General features: G+C 32.3%; 1 protein-coding gene across 1 annotated transcript in view; it reads right to left on the bottom strand.

The window, feature by feature from the left end:
• The window catches only part of LOC129231771 (sodium- and chloride-dependent glycine transporter 1-like), a 133,489-nt gene extending 106,966 nt beyond the window's left edge, over positions 1 to 26,523 (bottom strand). The window contains exon 1 of the mRNA XM_054866136.1: positions 26,447 to 26,523. Within this exon, the coding sequence (XP_054722111.1) occupies positions 26,447 to 26,488 (42 nt within the window). The 5' untranslated portion in view covers positions 26,489 to 26,523. The remainder of the gene's footprint in view (positions 1 to 26,446) is intronic.
• Positions 26,524 to 27,643: the final 1,120 nt, after the last annotated feature.

Raw genomic sequence — 27,643 nt, 5'->3', positions numbered from 1 at the left:
ATTATTGTTTTAAAAGAGATTTTTTTGGCTGCTGTCCAAATCTTAAAACAAGGTTTCCATCTGGAATATTATTTTTAATTAGTTTGATTTCTCTTTTATTCTGACATATAAATCCTAAAACTGCTCTTTAAAACACTTTTTTCGTTTAGAAATTTATTATAAAAATTAGCTTCGTTTCTCTTTTATTCTAAGCAATGATTTTTATTTCTTTCCGTTGCCATTTTACATTTCTGTTAACAAATAACATTTTAACAATTGTTTCATTGGGACTGACGTCATCAAAACAACCAACCGGGTTAATCGGTTGCTCTATTCGGACATAATCTTTCTTTATCGTCTGCCTTTTTTTACAGCGAACGTCCTTAACTCTTTTCAGCATATGAAAAATGATTCTTTAGTTATATTTATTTATTGTTGTGTAAGTTTATCATTACCAGCCTCATAGTTCGGTAAATTTAAGATGTGCGACTAATTATGTTTTTTTTTTTTTTGGACTTTTCCCTTCACATGGGTGAGTTTTCGAATTATAATATCTGTCTTTTTCCTCTTTGTTTAGTTTAAAGAACACGTTAAATGAAGATTGTTTGGATTTCTTTAAGTGAAACAGAGTTGAACAAAAAAGATTGTTTTTAAGGATTTTAACTAAAGTTTAATTGGAATCTGATGACTTGGTATTGAATAAATGCTTAATGATATTTATTAAGTCTTAATGCTTTAGTTTCACGTAATTAATCTTCACGCGTTTTAAAATTGATGTCAGAGTACTACAAAAACATCAACTACTGAACATCCCTTTCATTTTTTAGGTAGCGGGCACGCAGATGTTCAATTATAAAAACAGCATTTTTAAGTTTATGGATTGAACTGGTTTTGATACTAAATCCCCCAATTTATAGTCACAATTCCAATCATCTTAGTAAATTTCATGTGAATGGCCATATGAACAATTTTTCATAGTCTGATCAATTTGTTCTAGCAATGATATTTAAGTAAATAAGTCCAATTGATAATAATAAATTAAATAAGTGGATCAGTTCCGTTTTTACTCTGTCTTGCAGCAGAATGCATATTTAGGTCTCGTAAATAGGAGAACAGTAGAATATCGTTTATCTGGATCTCTTAATAATCTGGATCCAATCTGTAGCCTTTAATTTTTTTGCTAAATCAGATAATTTTAAAATATGATAGCAGGATCGTAACTGTAAGTAGGTCAAATATTGCCTTTTTACTTCGTCCTGTAAATGATGAAGCGTTTCAGTGGTAGGCTTTATTCAAACGCCATAAGTGATTGAAACTAAAGACAGTGGACAAATTCTTTGCTAAGAAAAGTGAAAAAGTATTTTTTTTTTTTCGTTTTTTAGTCTTGTAAATAATTCTATACATTTTTTTTTTCAAAACATGTTTTTTTACTAGAAAGAACGGAAAGCTGCCCAGATTATTAAGATTTGCGATCATCCGAATTGCCTTTGGTCCCAGTTAGTCCGGAAAAAGCGAGGTTGTACTGTAATGTTATAAGTTTTAGGTTCATTTTCATTGAAAGAGTTTAATATGCTGTAACAGTTTTCAAATAAAATTTATTACTTCGTTTTAAAAGTATCTCATCACGTTTGGACAATAGTTTCTGACAATGTGCCAAAACAATTTTTTCCTTTAGTTTTCAGATAAAGTGATATAAATGTTATACAGTCGGACCTCCATATATCGAAGTAGCAAATTGCCGCAAAAAAATTCGACATATAGAAATTTCGATATGTAGAAATGATCTTATTTTATCGTACAAATCTCCTAAAACACTAAAATTAAAGCTAATTTTCGTGTTATGAAACCCAATTTTCTAATACGAGCATCGGATTAAATGAAAGTTGATGATTAAAAAATTAACAAAAATTTTTACGCAGTCATACATCTTTATTCTTCGGCAATTAACGTGATTCGCAACATAAGGGTTGTTTCGTTTTGAAAGTGTAATCGAGAAAAAAGTAAAAAATTAATCTACTTAACTTGAATGATTTTTACTGAAGCTAAAAAGACTAGGAATGATAATCAACAGACAAAAGGAATAACTTGAAACTGATTTTACAGTGTTACTGGTTACAACTTAGATTTGAAATAAACTTGAGGGAATTGAAGAGCTCCAGAGCGGAACAACGACCTATTTACACAGCCTTCAACCCCAGATTCCTTATGAGTTTCGCAGCAACCTTTAATGAACATAATTTTCTCCCCCTAATTTTCATTTTTCATGGGACAAACAGCCTGAAGTTGAATCAAAATCTACGAATGTCTCGGAAAAAATTTCGATCTATAGAGATTTTTTCGATATATAGAAACAATTTTTCTATGTAATGAACATAGGAATTTGCTGGGATTTTGATATATAGAAAATTTCGATATGTGGAAGTTCGATATATGGAGGTTCGACTGTATTTACAAGAAACGAAGAAACATGGATTGTGACTACATACTTTTAGCAGTAGGGATATATTTTTTTAAAGTTTTAGTGCAAGTTATTATTGCAAAAGTGAATGGAGAGTAGAGATGAAAACAGTCGGAAAAAACTCGGAAAGTTTCGGAAAAAAACGAAAAAAAAACAACTTGGGGTTTATTTCCACTCCGGTCCAGAAAGATTGAAAAATTGATTTTTTCAACTTTTTAGGCAGTTTAATAGAAATTTTCAGCAAAAATTGATAAAATTAGAAAATTCTCTTACTTGAATTATGATGCTATTTCCTTCTCAACCACCCTTTCCTTAGATGTTAAAAAACTGCCTAATTTGATAATGCAAGTTGTTTTATGATAAAATAATTTGCATATATATCAAAAACATTTGGTACTTTTTGCACAAAAAAAAAGAATTTTTTTTTCACAAAAATATATCAATAATATTAAGGGGACTGTTAAAGGTGAGAGTATATTTATATCTAGTAGGGCTGGGCGAGGTAGGAATTACTACATCGAGAAGCATCGACAACCTTGCATCACCATGTAAGCATTTTTTTTAAATTTTTTTTAATAGCTTTACTCATAACTGCTTGCTTAAATTTTTAATTTTACATAATATATCCAAGATGAAAAAATAGAAATTACGCTCGATACTATAAAGAGATTAAATCAGCAAGAAATTGTCAAAAAAAAAAAAAAAAAATACAGCATTGAAAGTGCAAGATAACAGAAAATATTACAGACATGTGTTTTGAGGGTACAATGAACCTATTTTTCAATGCAAAAAGATGTGAGCTCATGGAAACAGCCTCATCTGCTTGAATTTAAAAATGGGCTCCTCGAAGCATCAAAATACGTGTGTTTTGGTGAATGATTATAAGATAAAGCTTTGTTCACGTCAATGAATTTTCCGTCAAGACTTTAAAAAATTGCAATTCCTGCAAGTTTTGGGAAAAATGAAAGTCTTGGTTTGCTAGTGATACTTCTACACAGAGAACTTCCACACTGAACCTTCTTTAGCAAAACAAATATTTTCAGTGAAGACTTTATTTTCCCTCTTCATAAAAAAACAAGCATAACTTTAATCACAGAACTGTTCCTGCTGACTGCGAACCAAATGTATAACAATAACTTAAGTATTGATTGAGACCTCCTAATATTCAATGCAGTATTAATTTAGTTAATATTATCATTATTTGCATTTTAAATAATTGGTCAAGTACATGCGGGGAATGTGAAGTAGTTTGTTTAATTTACTCACTCAATCATTTAACATAAATTACATATGTTTTCATTTATTAATTAACTCATTTGCATTCCTTCGTTTAGTAATTCACTTATTTATTCATTCATTCACTTATTTTCTTATTCATTCATTCTTTTACCCGTTTATTTATTTTTCTTAGTATATTTATTGATTTATTCATTTAAGTTATTGTTTACTATTTCTTTATCTTCTCATTTATTCATTCAGCCTTTTATTAACTGACTCTTTTGATCAAAAATATATTTCATAATTGAATAGAAGATATTGTATTAGAAAAATATTTTATTTTTCACTTTGTCCCATGAAAAAAAAAGTGAAAAATTTCCACTTTTTTTGATGTCCTAAATTTACTGCCTAAAATAAAAAATAATGTTCCAACGGAAGTTTATTATAAAATACAATGTTATTTCTCTATGTACTTTAATTTTTAAAACGAAATTCCGATCCATTTTGAAAGCACTCAATCATCGTAACCATTTCGATCTGTCCCAAACTCCCCTACATATTTAAAATACTTTTTTCTTTTATTTTCACATGTGACCATATTACTCTTGGAGATATGATATTTTGATTTTGAACTAGTGCACTTTACCACGTAAGTTCAATTTTGCAAATTTTCTGACGTCACAAACAGTTTGTTTATTTTTTATATAGTAAAATCTAATGACTTAATTTTGTGACATGCTGAAAGGGCACTTGCGATTTTTGGAATGGAAAACACATCTTACCATTCGGTAACTGAGAAATAACTTACAAGATAAACTATAATTGCTTAATACATTTAAACATGAATAAAGTTTTTTTTATTCATTTTTCACAGGTATATTTTCTAACTTTTAGATGATTTTAGTAATTTTTCCTTCAAGGAATATTACTAATCTGATGAAACATTTCGAATGTACGTGAGCATGTAGTGCATAGAGATCAACTGCAACTTTTTTTAAATGAACGAGTTGAATGAACGGATCAAAAGAATGAACAATCCATTAACGAACGGATTATTAAAAAAACGACATTGCCCACCTCTAGCCTAGATATTGTTTTTGAAAATTTAGTTGGGCTTATTGATGAAGTTTTTTTTTCATGAAAACACTGCATTTTTACAGATTCTATGATCTTTTTTCCCAATGGAATTTTTTTTACTAAACGAAGATGGTAATCTAAAGCCCTAATATGATAGTCTCGTAGCACATTTTATTATAATCCTTAGATGCATACTGCCTTGGATTTTTTTTTTAATTAAAAAAATAATATCATTTTTAACCGACTTCAAAAAGGAGGCGGTTATCAGTTCATACCGTATGTATGTTTTTTTTTTGTTTGTCCACTCATAGCGTCTCACCTAGTGAACCGATTTTGATGATTCTTTTTTTAATGGATAGAGGATGGCTCAACTTAGGTCCCATTACTTTGTTTGACCATATTTGTTCTTTAGAAAAAAATTTATGAGCAAAAAACAGTAAATTTCCCTATTAAATGATTAAAATGATATTGTAGCGAAGTTCGCACGTTTCATCCGTGGATAACGGTGGCTCAGTGGTAGAATTCTCGTCTCCCACACGAGCAACCCGGGTTCAAATCCCGACTAGGACAAATTGAATTTTACTAAAATTTCGTTTCTAACGTTTCCCGAATTTTCTCGAATGTTCTATTAATTTCTGTATCTTTTCAAGTCTGGAAAGTTCCAGCACTTTTTCAAGTTGTATATAAGGAGATGTAACGTTCATTCGTGGTTCTGAATAAAGATCTCGAGTTGAGACAAACGAGTATTCGCTTCATTTGGCTTTCACATTGTCTTCCCTATCTTCATCTACGCGACAATATGAAACTCATTGTTATAAAAGTTTGGTGCCATATAACTGTAACATTAATAGTAATTGTAATGATAATTTTGAATAAAGGCTTTTCTAAAGTAATACAGTGATATAGAGCCGCACTTCTTGCTAGGTAACTTCTTTACTTTTACTGAAATATCTACATTTACACTAAAAAGAATGAAATAAAAAAATTTTGAAAAAAAAAAAATAGAACCGACTTCAAAATTGCTCTAAAAAGTGAAAAATAATTTTATTCTTTAAACACCATCGATAATACTTTTAAACATAATTTTTGAAGTTGGCGCAAAAACAAAAAGTAAAATCCATTGTAACCATGCTTCGTTCATATTTTTATCAAAAAATCATCCAAACTTAGGAACGAAACATTTATATCGTTACTCAAATATGCTGTCATCAATGCGCAATGCATGTGGTAGTGAAGAAACTGGACGTGGTTAAATTTATACTTGTAGTTGAGTTATGGCTGTGAATGATTTTATCGATCGTTTTTGCGCCAACTTCAAAAATTATGTTTAAAAGTATTATCGATGGTGTTTAAAGAATAAAATTATTTTTCACTTTTTAGAGCAATTTTGAAGTCGGTTCTATTTTTTTTTTTTTTTTTCAAAATGTTTTTATTTAAGTAAGATTAGAGTAGGGCGGGGCTAGTTGAGCGATTTTTCACCTGAGCAGATATAACTCCTCAATGATAAGTCTCAATCCATTGTTATGCAACCTGATAAATTAGTAATGTATCCCTTTTCAAAATTGGTCGTAGTAATTTGTTGCTAATAGCACACGTTTAAGAGCTACAGGTGTCGGAATGCAAAAAGTCAAACTTGCTCAACGTACCCCATAGATGGGGTACGTTGAGCAAGAGTATGGGGCACGTTGAGCACTTATAACGTCTAACCAACAATAGGATAAATGATAACTGGAGATGAAATAAAAATTTCTGTTTGACAATCGACTCTTTATTTATAGTCTTTTAGTGACAAATTAACAATACTTAAAGGTTTTTTTTTTTTTTTTTTTTTTTTAATAGCTGAAATGGTTCTGGTTTTCGTATGGATAGTTCTGGATTTCGTTTTAAAAATTTTGTAAGCCAATCTTTTCCGGCCATCTTATTTGGAGTTCAGGCGGATTAAATTTTAATGCTAAATTTAACAGCACACTGGTAGGAAAGGCAACGAACGTCTTTTAGGGAATATCCATAAGGGGTTGAAACCATTTTCAGCAAGTATTTTTTTTTATAGAGTCCTCATGTTGAGAAGATAAAATTTGCCTGGGTTTTGCATAACCCATGGATGAATCATCACCTTTTAATTTCTTCAAAAATCTTGTCAAAGTCGTTTGATACCGAATTATTTTTCGGTGGCATTCACACCTTTTCCCTTATCATTGACAGCCTTTGCAGCATTATTCAAGTCGTCGATAGTGTAAGAACATCGTGTAGTTTTCCTTTTATTAGTACGCATCCTAACAAAAGCAAAAAATATATTACTACTTTTGTTTTAAGTCGCCTGGATCAGTCGAGCAATGCTTGCTCAACTAACCCCAAACCAAAGTTTTGAAATAAAAGTGCGATTACGAAAAAACGGTACGAATTTTACCCAGAATCTCTATACATATCAAAAGTACAATAAATTTATGAAAGAATAAAACTTGCCTGACAGAAAACAGATAACATTGGACAAATACAGACGAAAACTTGCGGCAATTGAGGTTTTTTTTTTTACTTTTTTGTCACAAAATAAATAATGTGCTAGTATACTTCACTCATTTGTCGAACTTCAATTGAAGATTGCGCGATGAGTTCCCCTCCCATAACCCTTTCTTTCCGCCATTTGATGCCGACACGCATAGTGAAAGAAAGAAAATGTTTTTTGATTTTTCTAAAGTGCTATTATTGCCCAAGACGTGCATGCAAAATAATTTTTTTTCTAATAAATTCATTAGCTTCACTTCTGATACATCTTTTCTAAATAGTTACAATTGTGAACTTCATCAATAACAGTTAAAATCTTATTGACTTCTAATAGCATATGTGTGACGAACCGCTTTAATGATCAAGTTGATTCGTCTTTTTGTATGACTCTACCTAATTATAGAAGACCTTTGGTGACCATCTGATTTCGTTATTTATATAACTTTCAGCTGATAAGGGTTTAATTTGCATGCTAGCTTAGCTCCCGTATTTCTTTTTTATTTCACGTAAATGTTTATGTTTTAAACTGAATTCATGCAATTTAAGCATTACAATTGGTTGTGAGGACTAGAGAGGTCCTGTATTTCTGTTGTTAGAAATTGAGCCATGACTATAATAGCTACCTCTGGTGATTGGCTTGATTATGTCTTAAACGATCTTCGATTGATTACATCCGTCATAAAACAGGTGGATTTTTAATAGTCTCCAACCAATGACAACGAAAGCAGGTATTTAAAATAAACCATTTTTAATGCATTATACTGCTTGGAATGCACGTGGTAATTGAAAGAGGGAAATTTTGATTCGTTTCGACATCTACTATAGTGTTCGAATTAATTGGGACAAAGCTGTTATTTTGCGGACTTTCAAGTTGATTGGCAGTTAGCTCCAGCAGGTCCCACAAAGCTATGCTATCAGTTTTGTTGCGTTCTGGATGTCAGTTTTGATTGCTTAAAACTGATTTAGATGATGAATTATTAATAATGAACAATTTTTAGAGTGCTTCAGGGAGAAAAGAAAGTTACATTTTGCATTCTTTCATTTTAGTATTTTAAAAAGGGATTGAAAGTTAGCAAAGATAATCGTACTTAACAGTCACGCATCTATAGCTGTAAAAAATACTACTTCCGTTATTGGTATTAGAAAATCACGTTTTTCCGAGCGTCTGAAGAAATACATTTAAGTGAACCATTTCCTCCTCGAAGAAAGGGCAAATTTGAAGGAGAGAAGAAAAAAACTCCGAAATAGGATACGTTCCTACCCTGAAACAGCATTATTAGGCCTACAAGAACTATCCAATACTTTATGAAGTATTTATTGCCCATTGATATTCATTGTCAGAGACTGCAGCGGAGAGCTTTCACTGTTGGTCAGAAGAGACGTTGTCAAAAATTCGATTTTCCAATACCAAACAAAAGAAATATCTTTTTTACTTTTTGGATTTATGCAAGTCCGGTTATCTTCGGCGTTGTTCCCTTCTAACTCTCTAGGCGTTGTATCGCCCAAGACTTGCATGCAAAATGATTTTTTTTCTAATAAATTCATTAGCTTCACTTCTGATACATTTTTTCCAAATAGTTACAATAGTGAACTTCATCAATTACAGTTAAAATCTTATTGACTTCTAATAGCGTGTGTGTGACGAACCGCTTTAATGATCCAGTTGATTCGTCTTTTTGTTTGAATCTGCCTAATTATAGAAAACCTTTGGTAACCATCTGATTTCGTTGTTCGAATTGTACGATATTTCGTACTATATAATGAAAGAATGGAAAATGTTTCTTTCTCCTTTCAGAGAAAAATATTCCCATTTTTTCAATATACCCAATTTCTCATCGAAACTAGTTTCAAGCAGTCAAAACGGACATCCAGATGACATTAAGAGAGACAGGATTGCTTAGGAGAGTCAACTGACCTAGCTGCAACCAAGTTGAATGTACCCGAAAAAAATATCTTTGTTCCAATTAATTCGAACACTATAGTAAGTAACAGTGAATGCCTAACTTTGGAGATAAAATAAACTAATATAGAAACGGGGAACTTATAAGGTATGCTATTATTGCAACTATGAGCATTATTACATCAGAGTTGCAGTGAATAAGATTATTCGACATTTTCCTTTTACATGCTCATTAGGGCGATAAGGTCACGTTAAAAAAATTATAAAACATTTTCTGATAATAAAAATTCACGGGATTTTATGTTCATCTACTTTTTAAACACTAAAATGGATACACATAAGTTTTTAAAAAATGTGCTTTTTAAGCAACCTCACTTCAAAAAATGTTAATTTCTTTAAATTTCCAAAAATTCAAATTTTACTTCCGAGGCTGTATGCATCTAAGATTTGTATAAACTATGCTATGAAATTAATACATAAATGATTCAGACTACCATCTATGTTTAGTTTAAAAAAAATGTTTTTCATGGGGGGAAAATAATAAAATCGATAAAAATGCAGTTATTTTCACCACAATTTTTTTTTTCTTTATCGATAAATCCAACTAAATTTTCAAAAACTATGCCTTAATTATACATGGGTCGTTATTCATTTGTAGAAGATAACTATTCAAATAGGTAAAATACTATTGAATTAGTGCAAGTTTCAAACCGACTGTTTTTTTTTTCCACATCGCGCTATAAGATTCACGGATTCAATGCTAAAAAAATATTAATAATAATAATAATAATAATAATAATAATAATTTAGAGTGTGTACCAGTGCTTGTATATGCAAAACATAGTTCGGATTTGAACTAGAAATTCAATTTACTTTTAGAGGCGGCAAATTGCGCGATTTAAAAATCATTTGAAAATATTAACATCTGTTTTAGTGTCATAAGATGCACTACTTTAATATTAATAAAAATATAATTTAAAGTGCGTACGAGTGCTTGGATATGCGAAACCCAGTTTGGAATTTCACTAGAAACTCCATAAGTTTGAACACTTTACTATTACTTTTATTTTATTAAAATATCATTATTTTATTTTTTTAACTAATAATATCATTCAATAGGGGGGGGGGGCAGAACTGGTCAATATCGTCTAGGGCGGCAGACTACTAGAGCCGGCCGTGCCCCCAGTTGTCCTATTTCATATGAAAAATGTGTGAATTATTTTAAAAAAGAGGCATCAATATTTACACCGACGAACTCCGGAATTTAAACATGCTTGCCAAATCATAACATTCATTTTAATAGGGATCTAATGGATAAGATATAGATATATCTGAGACACGTTTGAGATCAGATAATTCTACGTGTACGAGATTTGCGTCAAAACAGTGTTTGTAAACATCGTAAAAGAATCGGTGTCGTAAAAACCTTATCACTAGTAGTCACACGTGTCAATACATATTCAAAATTAGCGTTTTCGGTAGAGCTGTTTCAGCATTCACTTTTCTTTAGATTTCGGGAACAGTGGTTACACAGTAGGTAGTAATTGCAATACCGAAAAAAAATGCATTTTTTTTTTAAACGTGATTCCGTCATATATGAAAAATGTGTGGTTTACAGCATTTATACACAAACATTTATACACAAAAAATGAAAGTAAAAATGAAAAATTTCTGGATTACAAGACAGCGCAGGAATAAGGCCCAGATAACTTTTATCAAAAGGAGTAAATAGTAACATATATAAATATAATATTTTTTTTTCGTGAAAAGGTCATTGTTTACACCATATAGTGAAGAAAACACCCGATGTCTTTCTTTATTGATGCTCTCTTAATGCTGTGTTTTGAATCTAAATTTTGGCAATAGATGATAGACTTTGATAGTTTTATTGAAGGAAAACAAATACGCATTTAGGATAAGTGGGATATTACGTTACGTTAGTCTAGCTGACCCGACCGAAGCATTCGCGCTTGATAGCAGTAACTTAAAAATCCTATTTTTAACGACAATTTATTGAAAAACAGTAACAATGTGAATTGTTAGCTTACTCTTTGAAGATGGGTGTGAAAAATAATATAAAAAAGACCTCGCCCCTCCCCTCCCCAAACGAAAACACCCCCAAAAATATTATTCATGATATTGCGATTTACCATGATAAAATAAAAGCAGCAGTACATAATATAGCAGTGTAATAAACAGTACAGCAGTGATTCAAAATCATGCAATGACCTTACATTAATATTTTTGAAAATTTGGATTAACCCTAGAGAAGTCGCGTTTCGGTCGATTCCCCGCCCGTTGTAAGATATTTCGCTCTTTCCCACCACCCCTTATTCTAATAATGGGGCCCATCTGTGTAGCTGAAGGTCAGACTATCCCCAGCCCATGCACTTAGTTCTGAGAATTTTCTTCGGTATTTCAAGGTTGCATAGCTTTTGGAAATGTATGTTGGTCATTTAGACCAATAGCGCGCCATCGTAGTCAGGTGTCATTTTCTCCCCGGCACTTCCTTTCTTCTGCTTTCGTCTTATGGATCGCTACGGCGGGGAAAAGACCGAAGCGCGAGCACTGGCGTAACAAAAGGAAACGCGACTTCTCTAGGGTTAAAGTTAATCCGAGGAAAAAAAGTCATTCAAAAAAAAAAAAAAAAAAGACATAAAACGCGGTGGGTTCGTACTCATTATTTCCGTGCTTTTAAGACGACGTTCGATCCAACTGGGCTGTGAGGCTTTATCCGTGGTGCGTTATACAACAAGGCAATACGGATTAAAAAACATTAACCGATATTCATTAAAAACCGTCGAGTTTTTATCGAAAGAGGTGAAAAAAATCTGTAAAATGATGCCTTTCATACGAAATTTGATGAATTATTTATGAAAATATGGCATTATTAAAAAACACACACACACACACACATTTGAAAAAAAAATGCTTTATGTATAGCTGACCCGCGCGAAGCATTCGCGTTTGAGAATTATAAGCTGCTGTAGGGAAAAAAGAAGAAATTTACATTTTTAGTTCGCTAAACAATTTTTAAAACGATAAACTGCGCTGTCATGTGTTTAAATCAATGTTTTGTGTTGTGATTTTAACGAAAACAGAATTGTAGCTCAGAACCCTGCAATACATTTATATCAGACATTAATGGATATTAATGCAAACTCAAAAAATACCGGCAATCCTTTTCAAAGCTTTACAAAATTGCAAAATATCAAGTAATACCGGGATTTGGTATACTAAAATACCAGTATTGCAATAAAATAGTCGGTCTTAATTTAATTTTCCTATTTTCAACATAGGTTAAAAGTTAACCGATAGTACAAGGTCTAGCGGTTGTACTTCCTTCATTTTAGTACATCAAATCGCATTGGAGGAGATCCTTGTAATGTCTCTCGATTTCTGTAGTAGTAAAATTTAATTTTTAAAATGCGATGATTTGTCTTCTGATCAAACATGGACACATCGACAAGAACTATTTTCTATTGTTAAAAAATAAAAGTACTTCAACTTGTTTCTTTTTTTAAGTTCATTTAAAAGGATAAATGATTTTTAAATACTTTACCATTACTTAAAATTTTAATTCCTGATTCAAAACTAATATCAACCTCTTAATGCGTACTTTTACAATGCACTTATTTTTCCACTTGCAGGATTTATTGCTGGTATCATGATTTCTAAAGTACACTAAATCATGTAGTGACATGAATGTCACAACATGATGAACGAACTTGCATGTTGCACTCTTTATAATTAATTACTTCAGCAAATTACTACTGTTATTATTTACAAATGGCACAACAAGTAACTTTGTTAGTCATGTTGTGACACATATTAAATAGTGTAAAATGTTGCTTAATAATAACGCTCCGAAGCAACGTCACGTTATTTCTCTAGCCTTGCATGCCCCAAAGAGGGATTGTTGATGTGGCTTCTGGTGACGCAGAGAAAAAAACAAATGTCAAACATTGAACTGGGATTTGATTGCCTTTAGGCATGAGCAGCTGTTTACATGATTAGATAATATATGTGCATAATGTCAATTTTGCCATGTGCTTAGCTGCTATCTCTCAACACTCTCTAAAACATGTACACTGGCTTTTGTTAGGGTTTAACAGGTCGGAAAACTTTTATTTTTCCAAAGCAGATAGATTAATTTCCCTTTAAAAGTACGCAGTAATTAATACGCGAAAGGTAAGAAATAGTTTACGTTTGATACTTCACCTGGCGTATTTTTTTATGTGATTCATACGTTTTCGAAATTCCTATTCCTCAGTTTTATATAATACTAATGAAAACTGGTTTAGAAACATGGTAATAATGTTCAATATGATTGCTCACTGGTCTAATGTAAATGAAAGAAATTAATAATTAAACAGTATAAATTAAGCTGAAAAAAAAAACAAATAAAAGAAAAGCCACTTGCTATAGACTTTATTTGTTTATATATATTATTTGCATTATTATTTATATTTTTTTTTTTTGCTTTTAATTTTTCTGATGCTAAAGCACCGGTATTAGCAGTCGTGGAAACTTTTTGAGCAATCACGGTTTGCTTATTGTCTTCACCTGATCAAAGTTCATATTGCTCTGATTTTTCAGATTACCATGACAACGGTTGTTTTTAATACTTATTTAGAGAGCAAAATTTTCGCTGTCATAGTTAGAAATCCTCTGTAGTTTGATTTTTTTCTTTTTATTTTCAGGGCTTATCTCCAGAAAAGATAGAGATTTTTTCAGAAAAAAAAACATCTATATGGATATACTTAAACAGTAAAACTTCATCTTAATGTGCAATTTACTTTACTAATTCCTATCATTGAAGACTGATAAGAAATAAAAATACATGACGTTATACGCTGTAAATAATCTTTGATAAGTACTGCTGGTTGATGGAATAAGGCCATAAAATCTTTATCACCGCATCCTAATTAACATTTTTTTAATGGATTTGCCTCGTATTATCCATTCTAGAAAAACAGCAGTCATAATATGACGGGTGAAAACTTCATGGCCATTTGCATTGTATTCCATTTGTAGAAACAAGAAACCTAACGAGTAGAGTCCTGTCGCAATTCTTGATTGCGAAAAACCAAATTTGAGTTCAAGAAGTCAAAATTCAAATGTTTTTTTTTTTTTTGAGCAATCACGATTGTTTATTGTTCTTATTTAACTGTTTTGAATTCCTATCATTTTATTTTCCCACCAGCACCCTCTGCCAGCACCACCGCCGCGTAGACCGGCCTCACGATGCTGCTCCTCTTGCGAAAACCGTCTCCAGGTTGCGTCCATATCCTACGCACACACGCATACACACACACGCGCCTACACACACACACACGCCTACACACACATACACACACTCATGCCTGCGCACAGACACAAACACACACTCCTACACACACACACACACATACACACACTCATGCCTCCACAGAGACACAAACACATATGCCTACATACACACACACACGCGCGAACACCTACACACACAGCACTGCATACACAACACGCACACACATGCATACATGCACACACACGCGCACCGACACACATGCGCCTACACAAACACACACGCGTATTCATACACACACACGCTCGTGATTGCGAAAAACATAATTTGAATTCAAGATGCCAAAAATTCAAATTAATATTTTTTTTTCTGTTCTTTCTTTCTACCCTTTGTTCTTTTTTCTTCATATCGAGTACTATATTCTAAAAACTCACTCGTACTGCTTCCAGCTGAATGAATATGCTTTGAAATTAGGGTAACACCATTCATCCTTATTTCCATCTGTATGCGATTATGTGCTTTATTTCATATTTCATCTGCATAGTACTTAGAAAATAGATTGCATCTTATAGCATCTTTTTCTAATATTATTACTGTAAGAAAGATGATGAATTTGACAAGATGCTTGAAAAGTCCTTCCATCTTAATATAATAAATATTCCTCTCGCCCATTTACTAATTGTGTCGTTCCTTTAATACACCCTTGACATTTTTTCCTCACAACTGACGCAAGTTATCATGTCAGTTTAGTTATGCGAGGAAATAATTTATTTTCATTTTACCTTATACTTTCCATCACGGTATCCTATTTTATGTGCTCGTTCATCGCATTTTCCTTTTTGACGCCATATTTCCATCACAAATGTCATCTGATGAGGGAATTTTTGCCCTTGAATCATTTACGAGCATTTGCGTCGTAAAAATCAATAACTACAAAGCAGTTTTTTTTTTTTTTGTTTTCAACAAAAGCAATGCATTTCAAACTTCGTATAAAACTATGATTATATAAATACTAACTATATAAATACCTAATGTTTGACCGAGTAGTATTCTGTAGTTTTCATTCAAAATATGTCATAGTAACTGCGGCCACACTATCATATAGCAAGCAAGCAGAAAGTTACAGTCCGTATCCCATAACTCTTCATTCTTTTGAATAATAGGGAAGTTCTCGATTTTTCAATTTTATTTTTATATGATAGAGTAACATGTATGAACATCATAGGTGAAAAAATTTTTACGATACGATAAGTAGTTTTTTTTTTTTAATTAATTTTTAAAGTTCAAGCGATTGTGACGTCAAATGGCACAGGAAGTGACGTCATGCGCTCTTCCGCCGCGGGAGAAGCCGAAGGACGTACAGTTGACTTCGAAGACGAAACGTAAGGCTTACCTCCTCGCATTTAAGTCCTCGCGTTTCTGGAACATTAAACCTCTCGTCCTCTCGGAAATATTCGAATACCATCATTGATGTTACTTGAGGAAGATTATTAGATTGTGCTTTAACGAATCCGGCCTCCATAGTGTATTCAAAAGGATTATTGAATTTCTAAAAAAAAAAAAAAAATATCAGCGCGCTCAAAATGTCCGTAGCGAAAACAAGGAATCTTCGGCGGAAGGCTGCCTATTAGTGCCCTGTGACGTAAGCTCGTGACGTTTCAGAAGATCGCACTTTTGCGCTTGGATTTTTAAAAATTCATTAAAAATCAATCACGGTGTTTTAAAATTCGGCGATGGTGAATTTTTTAGTTTTGAGGGTCAATTAACAATATCCAATAGCCAAAATATGAACATTTAATAGGTTGCAACTTCCCTATTGTTGATATTTCTAAGCCATAAAAAATTAAAAATACATTTAAATCACCATTATTCCCTAATGGTGATATTTAACGGGATTTTTTCAAAAGTTGCCAATTCTATGGCCCAAGAAATTTGAATTGTATAAATTGCTCTCTTCGCGCATGATCAGTGACAGGTTCATATTATACATAAAATATACAAAAAAAAAAAATATTTAAAATTTTTGTAGAACGATTCTCTTGTTTGCTGTCAAGTTTCTTTCAAGCTCGGATGGCGGAAATCTCTTCTAGTTATTTGTCAAAACATGCGAAAAAATTATTATATATAATATTTTAATATGATATTTCTAAAAATGATGATTATATCGCCGTGAATATGACAGATACATACACGAAAATGGATCAAATATTGTTCATAGTAAGTAAGCTTTCTGAAATTAGCCTATTCCCAGCTATTTATGGTGAAATATGATCAAAAAATTTGCTGCTTGTCCCCAAAATGCATGAGTGATTTTCTTGTTACTAAAACAAGTCGGTTGAAGCATACCTTTTTATGTGACAAAAGTTAGAGATTTTTTTTCTTTTTTTTTTTTTTCTTTCTCTCTCTTTGAGAAATTCTTAAAATATTGAATTTTTTCAAGTGATGCAGTTTTTTGGTCCACCACCCCTAGTTTGTTGAAAAAAAAAAAAAAAAACGTTTTCACGGATTTATTTCTATATCTTTGTCAATTTTAATGCGATTCATTGTTAACTCTCTAAATATCACCAATATTGGCCGAGTTGAAACCAGATTTAAAAAAAAAAATAAATAAATAATAAATACATTTTAAAAAGTCGCTAAATTTCTTGCCAAGTTGGCGACAAAACTTGGCGACCAAAAGTCTAGCGATATATCGCCGTGTCCGCCAAATTAGAACAACACTTGACTTTGCATCAAAATTAACAATGATTTATCCTCAAAAAGGTGTAAAAGACCCCTTTTGAATCATCTGAATCCAACCAAAAGGTTACGTCACGAGAAAACTCGTTGAAATTAACTCGGGAATAGTCAAAAGGATATTTCGGGCGCCATACGTTATTACGTATCTATGCACGTGTGGTGAGGTCAAAAAAAAAACTCGACATTCATCCAGGGGTGAGCAAAATGGAAATTAAGGCCGATCTTTGATTGAAAATGATTTCGCGTATACAGTAGGGGAATGTAGGGCAAAGTGAAATGGTTAAGACAACATTTTTCTTTTTTAAATGAACAAATTTGAAATTTGTACTGAAAATAACGGCACATAAAGAAATAACAATATATTTTACAGTAAAACTTGTTTTGAAACATTATTTTTTATTTTTGGAAGTAAGTTTGTGCCTCAAAAAAAGGTGGGAAAATTTCATCTTTTTTTTTCCATGGAGCAAAGTGAAAAATGGAATATTTTTCCAATGAAATGATTTCTATTCGATCATTAAAGATATTTCTTTATCAAACATACGGGTAAATGAAAGCATGAATGAATAAAGGAAACGAAAGTGAAAGAATACACGAAGATAAATCAATGAGTGAATAAAATAGAAAAATAATAAGAAAATAGGTAAATAAATGAATAAATAAGGGAATTATTAAATGAAGGAATATAAATGAATTAATTAATAAATAAATACGACAGTGATTTGTTATAAGACTGAATAAGTAAATGATATGAACTATTTCACTTTGCACGATCCATTTTGCCCCCGATTAGACATGCCTAATTGTACAAAGCATTAACAATACAAATAAGCTTAATATTAAGCAAATAAATGCTGCACTGAGTATTAGTAAGTCTCATTTAATATTTCAAATGTTGATAACAAAAATTTTATCATTTAATAATACCAAAAATATTGTTTACTTAAAACAAAATACTAGAATATGCACATCAATTTTTGAAAATTGCTTGTATTATCATGTTTTTTTTATTTTCAGAGGGATTTTTTTCTTGACTGGAATAGACTCTATATGTTACTACATAGTTAAAATATTACTAGACAGGTGGCGCTAAAAGCAGAATAAATATTTCGCCATTTCGCTTTGCCACACATTCCCCTACTTCCTTTACTATGTAAAAGGAAGTAAAAATAGATGCACCTTTTTTTTCCTGTTACCCTCCCCCCGCACGTGAAAAATATTTTTCAGATATTTTTCTTCACTGGTAGACAAAATATGTGATCTTCTACTTTTTTTTTCGTGCCATCCATAGTATAGACGTTATTGTGGAATGTAGTGCCGAATGTTGTGTGATATTTATCAATAAAACTTAGCAAAAATAAAATCATTTTAATTAAAAAAAAAATTTGAATTTTGACCTCTTGAATTCAAATTATGTTTTTCGCAATCACGAGTGCGTGTGTGTATGTACGCATGTGCGTTTATGTGTGTGTGGGGGGGAATGCGTGTTTCTGTGTAGGGGGTATGTGTATGTGTGTGTAGCATGTGTGTTTGTGTCTGTGTGCGGGTGTGAGTGTGTGGGTAGTTGTGTGTATGAGTGCTTGTGTGTGGTGGGGAATGTGTATGTGTGTGTAGGCATATGTGTTTGTGTCTGTGTGCAAGCATGAGTGTGATGAAAGTGTGGGTAGTTGTGTTTAGGTGTGTCTGTATAGGTGTCTGTATGTATGTGTAGGTGTCTGTATGTATGTGAGTGTGTGTATGTGTGTAGGTGTATGTATTTGTGTGTGTGTGTGTAGTTGTGTATGTATGTATTTGTGTGTGTGTGTGTGTAGTTGTGTATGTATAAGTATGTATGTAGGTGTATGTATTTGTGTGTGCGCGCGTGTGTGTGCGTGTGTAGTTGTGTGTGTATGCGCGTGTGTGTAGCATATGGATGCAACCTGGAGACGATTTTCGCTATCGGAGCAGCATCGTGAGGAGCCGGTCGACGGTGATGCTGCAGAGGGTGCTGGCGGGAAAATAAAATAATAGCACATCAAAACAGTCAAGTGAGAACAATAAGCAATAGTGATTGCTCAATAATATCTTGTAACTCTTGTGAAGGGTTGAAGCTGTGTGTAGAAAAAGAAACTACTGAATCGAGGATTGCTTAGAAATCTTGACGTTATTCCAACTCGGATTAATTCCAAATGTGTAAGAAGCGCCAAGAGCAGTTACCAAAACAAGAACCACCTATACGTTCGCTGTTTTAGATTGTTCTTTCAAGGTTTACCGCTTCAATTCTTTCCTTTCAGGCTCGTGGTATTGTATTGGCACTGTATTTTAATTTTATCGAACCGTAATTACAAAAGCTTCATTTTTTAATTTTTTATTAATTGGCAATTCATCATTTCATGAACATATTAATACCAAGACGTGTTTGATGTTAAAAAATGATTTAAACCGAAATGATTTGCAAAAGTCAAGGGCTGCTTTCTGATGTTAACAAAATTTAATTGCATATAGTGAGTAATACTTTGTCAACCACAATAACATGAACGGGTAGATGGTCCTACAAAAAGTGATCTTTGAAGGTCGTCATAGCGTATTTTTGCATCTAAGTAGTCAAGTCGAGATTTTGAGTTTTAAGAACTGATTAGGCAGGCAAATTTTAATTTAATTTTTTACTATCTAAAAAAATGTGTGTATTTTATATTTTCTGCAGTAACAGCCTTTTGATAATCTTAAATAAAACGTACTATCATACATTTTTTGGCGCAGAAAAGTGCTAATCAATTTATATGGCTATTTTACCAAATAAAAGAAAAAATCATAATTGCTCTGTAATTCTTCTCACGAGATCAAAAGTTGGAACACAGATTACTTAGAAGGTTTTAAAAAATTTCTTCAATTCTTGATAAAGCCTCGAAAACAGTTAGTGGATGTGCTAATTTGGCAGGGCTTTTTTCTTCGTCTATCAATCAATTTTAGACTTGCCATTGAACTGTTTCAAATTAAAAAATATGCTTGCATTAAAACGGCTGTATGTGTGTGTTCCATATGCAAATTCTCAGTTTGCATAGGATCTTTGCCAAATTTGGGACACAGTTCCATTAAAGTTTAGTAGCCGCATTAGGCAGAGAGGTTCTTCGATTAGTCGGGTTTTCACCAGAAAATCATTGAACTAGAATGGTAAGGACTATAAATAACAATGGCTGATTTTTTGTGGTTCAAAAAGAAGAAATAAAAATGCCTGCATTTAAATTTTGAGTCATAAAATTGCTCTTTTCTATACACGTTTTCGGTAAATTTTGCACCAACTTTTTTCTTTTATTTAAGCCTGATTAATGAACACGTGTCACTTGACATAACTTTTATCTTCTTGGTAGACCGTGCAGCGCCAGGCACCGCAAATAGTATGTTTAATGCAAAGGAAGCATTTTAGTAAATTAAATCTGTTTAGGGACCGCCGGAAAAACGGGAGATTTTTGAAACAAAATATCTCCTAAACCTAAATGATTTAGATATTTTTGATAATGTAATATTTAGTACATCGATAAGTATTTACCTTACACGTGGTGAGCACGACGTGTCATGGATACAATGGATACAACGTCCTGTAGATTGCCGTCATTTCTGTGAATACAGCCTGTGTAAAAACTTTAAGACCAGTAAAAAAAAATAAGAATACAGAAAAATAAAGTTAAAGGGATTTTAATATTGTTGAACTAGTAATCATTAATGTTCATTTGAAAGAAATAACGCAATATTAAGGTTTTTTAAAGTATACTTTTACCAGAAAAGTAGTAGTACATTCAAAGTTAGTATTTCAGCATGAGTAACAACTTTAAGGCCACCAATATTTCTTAAATGCTAAATATAGATTTACTGGAATAAATATCACAGCAGTTAATGAGATTATAGAAACCCTTCAACTTGTAGTTTTTTCATTAATTTCTTGGAAGTTTTGGTGCTCTTTGTGAAGATGCTGAAAGGTAAGAAATTAACTGATCGTGAAAGAGGGCAGATTGAAGGTTTTTCTCCAACGGGGATGAGTAGCCGTACTATTGCGAAAAAAATAGGAAGATCAAAGACTGTGGTCAATAATTTATTAAGATTGAAAGACAATTATGGTAAAAAAATCCCGGTGAAAGACCTAGAGCTTTGTCCTCGCGTGATGAAAGAAGTGTTTGCAAACTTACATCACCTGGGAAGTACTCAACCAGGAAACTTAATCAGGCGACAGGCTTAAATGTTTGTCAAAAAACGATATATAACACATTTAGAAGGTGTGAAAGTTTTGTTTACGTGGTAAAATTGGCTAAGTCACAGTTACTGAACAGGCACAAAATAAAGCGTTTGAAATTCAGCCAAAAAGTCATGACCTGGGATATCCAATGGATACAAATATTTTTTTCTGATGAAAAGAAGTTGAACTTGGATGGACCAGACGGATGGAAGTACTATTGGCACGATTTACGGAGAGAAAAAGAAATATTCTTCAAGCGCCAATTGGGTGGAGGCTCTGTCATTACTTTGGGGTGCTTTTCTTACAATGGTATGGGCTCAATTGCGTTTGTTTCGGGCATAGTGAATTCACAAGCATATCAAACTGTCTCCCAAGTCACCTTTTATCAAATGCTTATTTTATTGCTGTAGAAAATTGGAAATATCAGCAAGACAAAGCACCTACCCATTCGAAAAATAGTACACATAACTGGTTAAAAGTTAACAATGTTGAAACTTTGAAATGGCCAGCTAAGTTTCCAGATCTCAACCCAATCGAGTACTTATTTGGCGACTTGGCCAGAAGAGTTTATGCAAATGGGAGACATTTTACTTTATCAATAGAACTGAAATCTACTATCGAAGATGAATGGTATAAAACAGATCCCGAACTTTGTCAAAAACTAGTTTCATGAATGCAAACAAGAATATTTGAAGTAATTCGAAGAAATGGCTCCTGCACAAGATTCTAAATGCTTGTATTTCTTTCTTCTTATGCTTTTTTCTATGTTGGCCTTAAAGATTTTACTCAGCTCCTTCAGGCTCAAATATTGATCTGTAGTACTTTCTGATGATAAAATAATTCCGAATAATTGTTTTGTCGTTTTTTGCAAGTATTTAAGGTTAATAATTATCACTCAAATTATGTTTTGGTCATCAGTTAAAGACATGTCCAATTTCTCAAAAAAGTTTACTGGCCTTAAAGTTTTTACTCAGACTGTACATGTATATTTGGAATGTAACTCAATTGATTGCATCATTTCCGGTTAATGCATGCTGTATGTGAATTGTATACGTATGCAAATGCAAGTCTTTTTGAAGAATGCGTCTTACACATTTGTACTAGAGATTCCTATCGATACAGCGTGGTGTGTTGCAGATAGTCTCGGACAATGCTAAGATGCTTCTCTCGCTGCAACAGTGTTTTCCAAAAAACTATCACCTTTCTTATAAAAGAACATTTAGGTGCAAACGCACTCTGTTATCAGGCCCATTTCTGTTCGCTTACTAACACGATAAAGCTTGACTGCGGAGAAATGGCGGGTGAACTGGAAGGGAAAACGGACCACTTCGATTTGTAATAGGTATAATCAGCAAGAACGCGCATGCAGAAAAATAGTGCGTTCTCGCTGATCCTACTTATTGCAAAATGAAATGGTTCGTTTCAACTTACAGTTCACCCGCCATTTCTCCGTAGTCAAGCTTTACCAGTAGTGTGACGCAGTCAAAGTCGGACTGATTTTTGGAAAAAAAAAAGTGAGTCGGGAGTTGAAGGTTTAAAATTCCTAGAGTCAGAGTCGGTCATTTTCCATCCAAGTCCTTAACTCTGCCACGGATGCGGAGTCGGACGGATTTTGATGTAAAGGAGTCGAATGCTTTAATATTTCAGCAGTAGAAGTTGAAGCAGAATGAAATTTATAATTGCTTGTATTTCTGGCGGAACTTGTAGAATAATGCGTTAGTTGTCACGCCCATTAAAATCCCAGTCAGGCTACCTGCTTATTGGGAAAGTATTCAAGAGCAATCGTTGTGTTTCAATTGTAATTTATAAAAAACGTTTAATTGAAATTCTGATAATTTTCGTTTTAATGTATCATCGTTTTTTAGCCCAAAAATACACCTGTATTATAAAATATGGTAGAAAATATTAAGAAAAAGAAAAACCGTTTATGTTTGGTCAGTGAAATTGAACATTGCGGTGTTATATCCTTCTGTCGCCAAATAAATGAGCAAACGGATGAAATATATAACTTTTGTCGAATGTCTTTTCATCCATTTGCTCATTTATTCTGCATTGAAAAAGACGTTCCTTGTAATGACGAAACACGTGTCTGCAGTAATCTGCAATTTGTGCTTTTTGATGTTGTTGTTTCTTACTTTACATGAACATATTGTTACGAAAAACGTTTTACTTTAACTAAAATGTGTGATGTCACTCTTCTCGTTAATCGCTTCCGGCTTTTAAAGAGTGACATAATGTGTGGATGATTTAGGGTAAACGATGTCCAAAAACATATTTTATACCTGTTTTGTATTTACGTGTTAGTTTATCATTATTACAGTTATTATTTTCTATTGAAGAAAATTGTTCTAATGAGTTTTAACTTTAAGAGGATGAAAAAGTTTTATGTTTGTCAAAATGGAAAAAAAAAAAAATCTGTTAGAAATATTACAAATATATCCTTAGGAACGAACGTATTGTATTAGGTAGTATACAAAATTCATGTTTTTAGTTTTAGCCTACTTGTATTTGAATAATTATTTTAGTTTTATCCCTTTCAAGATAATTATGCCTAACGGTAGAATATAGATGTTTGTAATGTTTAAACAAAAGTTGTATATTTTTGAAACAATATTTCTGTTTTTTTTTTCTTTCATTTCTTATATTAATATTCTGATGCCTCAAGAACATAGAAAATGTAATTTATGAACTATTTGCATTCGACAATTTATTTTTAAAAAAAATCCCTTGGCGGACCATAATGGTCCGTAAAGTCATAAGAAAAACAAATGCGATTTTTTAATAACTAAATATCACACTGCCGGATCAAATACTTTGACTTACTGTTAGCAGAGTTATTAGACGGCAAATCGACCAAGTATCGAATACGTGCTGCATCTATAATTTCTATGGAAGAAATTTTCTTTCTGTAAAGTTTATACAGTGTTTTGGTACAAAAAAAAAAGGACCTAAATTAGTATTTCCTTTTGCATCCAGACGATTTATCCCATTAGTACAGCGCAGGTAGCGAACTTTTAATTCAAAGTAGTTAGGAAGAAGTGTTGTAATTAAGAATTGAAATAGCCAGGAAGATTTAATCACTTGTGCACTTGTGCATAAACAGGTACGCATATTAATTATGAAGAATGGAGGAAAGTATTTCTAACTTTTTATTTTTCGAATTAACTCGCAATTGATCCTTCGTTCACCACATAATAAACCTTATTGTTTTAATTGCAATTTAATTGAATTGAAATCAAGTTGTTTCCTAACGCATGAGCATAGTATTTTCAAATATCAAGCTGAATAACTTGCTGTAAGTTAGAAAAAAAATCGATTTTTTAAACATAAAATCAACTTGTGCTTCGTAACTGCTTTTTTTTTTTCAATTTAATTTTTAAAAACCAAACAATGGGTTTTATTTCTAATAGATTCAGATATATTTCAATTTTATTCCTACTCACTTGATTTTAACTACTTTATTTTATTTCATTTATTTATTTTCTAGTTTTATTTATCTTCTCCAAACAAGGGTCTATATTTTGAAAACTTTTTGCCTTTAAATATACAAATTAAATAAATTATAAGTGTTGTGCAAATTCTGTTGCAGATGTAACCTTTTAAAATGTTATAATAACTCAAAGAACTTCTAACGTAATAGCAAAGAGTAGTCAGAAAATATCAAGGCGCTTAAAATGAACAATTTTTTTTTTTCAAAAATAGTCGAAGTTTGTACATATGCAAAATACATTTGGCCAGAAAAGCTTGTAAAGGTAAGTATGGGGATGTCGAATCAAGTAAAATAACGACTTAGAATGACATTTTAAACTATTTTTGCTGTTACCTTTCTAAAATATTTTAAGTATGTTCAAAAACATGTACTTGACTTCAAGTAAAAAAAAAAAAATACAAAGATCAAGGTATATAATAATACAGTTATTTTTCAAGTTTTATACAAATTGTGTATTTTGTGGTTCAGGAAAAAATTTTTGTTATTATAAAATGGTTATGTTTTTGTTATTAATATTTTTAGTAGGCGATCTGCTGATGGCCAATGCAGTGTTTATTAAGTTAATGTTGGCCTGTTAGGGTTTCGTATGTTTAATTCGAGTTTTCAAGTTCACATGGGGAAAAGTTAATAGGACAAAGTGATATAGTTCATTTCGTTTACTTATTCATTTATTTATTAAATCACTTAAGCATTCATTCATTCATTCATTCATTCATTTAACTTGTTTCATTTATTAACTGCTATATTTATTAATTGCTCAATTCATTTACAAAAATCAGACATTTGTTCGCATAGATTTTCACTTCAACCTCAAAATTTGAAATTTTGCCTTTTAATTTTCATATGTTAGAATGTAAGGAACCATTATGTATCATAAAGGGAAGAATCAATTTCCTAAAATGTCTACTTGTGTTTGAAAAATAATTATTAAAATGTGTTATGGACTTGACCATATGGTCCTATCCATAACATGTTCAAATCATTAATTTTTAAGTACAAAAATATTTTTCTAGAAGTGAAATGCTTCGTATTACGATAGTACATAATGGCTCCTTATATTCGAATGTATTACAATAAATAGCGAACGTTTAAAATTTCGAGGATAAAATTCAAACATATAAGTAAAATTATCACACCAGAAGAAATAGATTTATCATCATTCATTTATTTATTTTCGTGTTCATTCACTTTTTTTATTCACGCATTTATTTTTTCGCGTATATGAAGTTATTTATTTAGTTATCCGTTCATTATTTCATTGTTCTTTTATTTATTCATTCATTTGATGAACATTATTTTTAATTACCAAATAGAAAATATTTAATTCGAATATATTTCATATTTGGCTTACCTCATACATGGTACAAACAGAAATGTTTCCACTTCATTTTTGCAAGTACAAATTTGTTGCCAAAAGTGAAAAACAATATCTAAGTGCAATTTTTAATTTAAAAAATATTGTTATTTCTTTATGTACCGTAATTTTCAAAAGGAATTTCCAATTTGTTGTATTTCATCTTACTCCATACGTTTATTTATTTAATGAATTCTTTCGAAGTAATGCTTATAAAGTAAGATAGCAAACTTACCGAGAGACTGTAAACTCGGGTTACGGTGAAGCGTGTACTCATTATCTCAATTCTTATTTTGCGGAACTGTGTAAAAATATGACATCCACAATGGGACTTAAGCACCTGAGAGGTTAATAACCCGATTGTTGACAACTAATTGTCGCTCAAAATCTTCTTGGATGTAACAGCAGTAGTGTTCAAAACAATCTCATCCCGCAGAATTAGGTTAGGGTGACGTTTCACAAACCAGGGGTTGGTCTTGGATAGGGTTGCTGGAGTAGACGCGTGCGCCAGCAACAGGTACGCTCAAAAATTTTCTTGGAAGCCAACTTGTGTAATGAATGAGAGGGATTATCACTAAAAGAAATGTTAATCGGAAATGTTAAACTTTCAGCTGATGACTTGATGTCCTACGCGAGATGATAAAATTGCTCTCGAGAAAAAAAAAATAATTTGAATTTTGACATCCTGATTTCAAATTATGTTTTTCGCAATCACGAGTGTGTGTATGTAGGCGTGTGTGTATTTGTGTGTAGAGGGTATGTGTACGTGTGTAGAGAGTATGTATACGTGTGTAGGCATGTGTGTTTGTGTCTGTGTGCTGGCATAAGTGTGTGGGTAGTTGTGTGTGAGGGTAGGTATGTGTATGAGTGTGTAGGCATATGTGTTTGTGTCTGTGTGCAGGCATGAATGTGTGGGTAGTTGTGAGTATGTGTGTTTGTATGTTTTTGTGTGTGTGTATGTGTCAGGTGTCTGTATGTATGCGTGTGTGTATGTGTTTGTGTATATGTGTGTAGGTGTATGTGTGTAGGTGTGTTTTTGTTTGTGTGTGTATGTGTTTGTGTGCGTGTGTGTAGTTGTGTATGTATGCGCGTGTGTGTAGTTGTGTATGTATGCGCGTGTGTGTAGGACATGGATGCAACCTGGAGACGGCTTTCGCTATAGGAGCAGCATCGTGAGGAGCCGGTCGACGGGGATGGTGCGGAGGGTGGCGGTGGGAAAATAAAATGATAGGACGCCAAAAACAATCAAATGAAAGCAATAAGCAATCGTGATTGCTCAATAATAATAATAGGTAATTTTTTTGCTTAAGAAATCACAAATGAATGCGTGACTTCTTTAGCGAAAAAATTTTGTGTAGTTCCTCTTTAAACTACATGTAGAATGAAACATATAAGCTGTTACGTGCGGGACAAACTGTCTGTTTTTCCGAGG

The sequence above is a fragment of the Uloborus diversus genome, chromosome 10, assembly GCF_026930045.1.
Source record: "Uloborus diversus isolate 005 chromosome 10, Udiv.v.3.1, whole genome shotgun sequence".
NCBI lineage: Eukaryota > Metazoa > Arthropoda > Arachnida > Araneae > Uloboridae > Uloborus > Uloborus diversus.
Note: the sequence above shows the minus strand (reverse complement) of the source record. Positions and strands in the feature narration are given on the sequence as shown.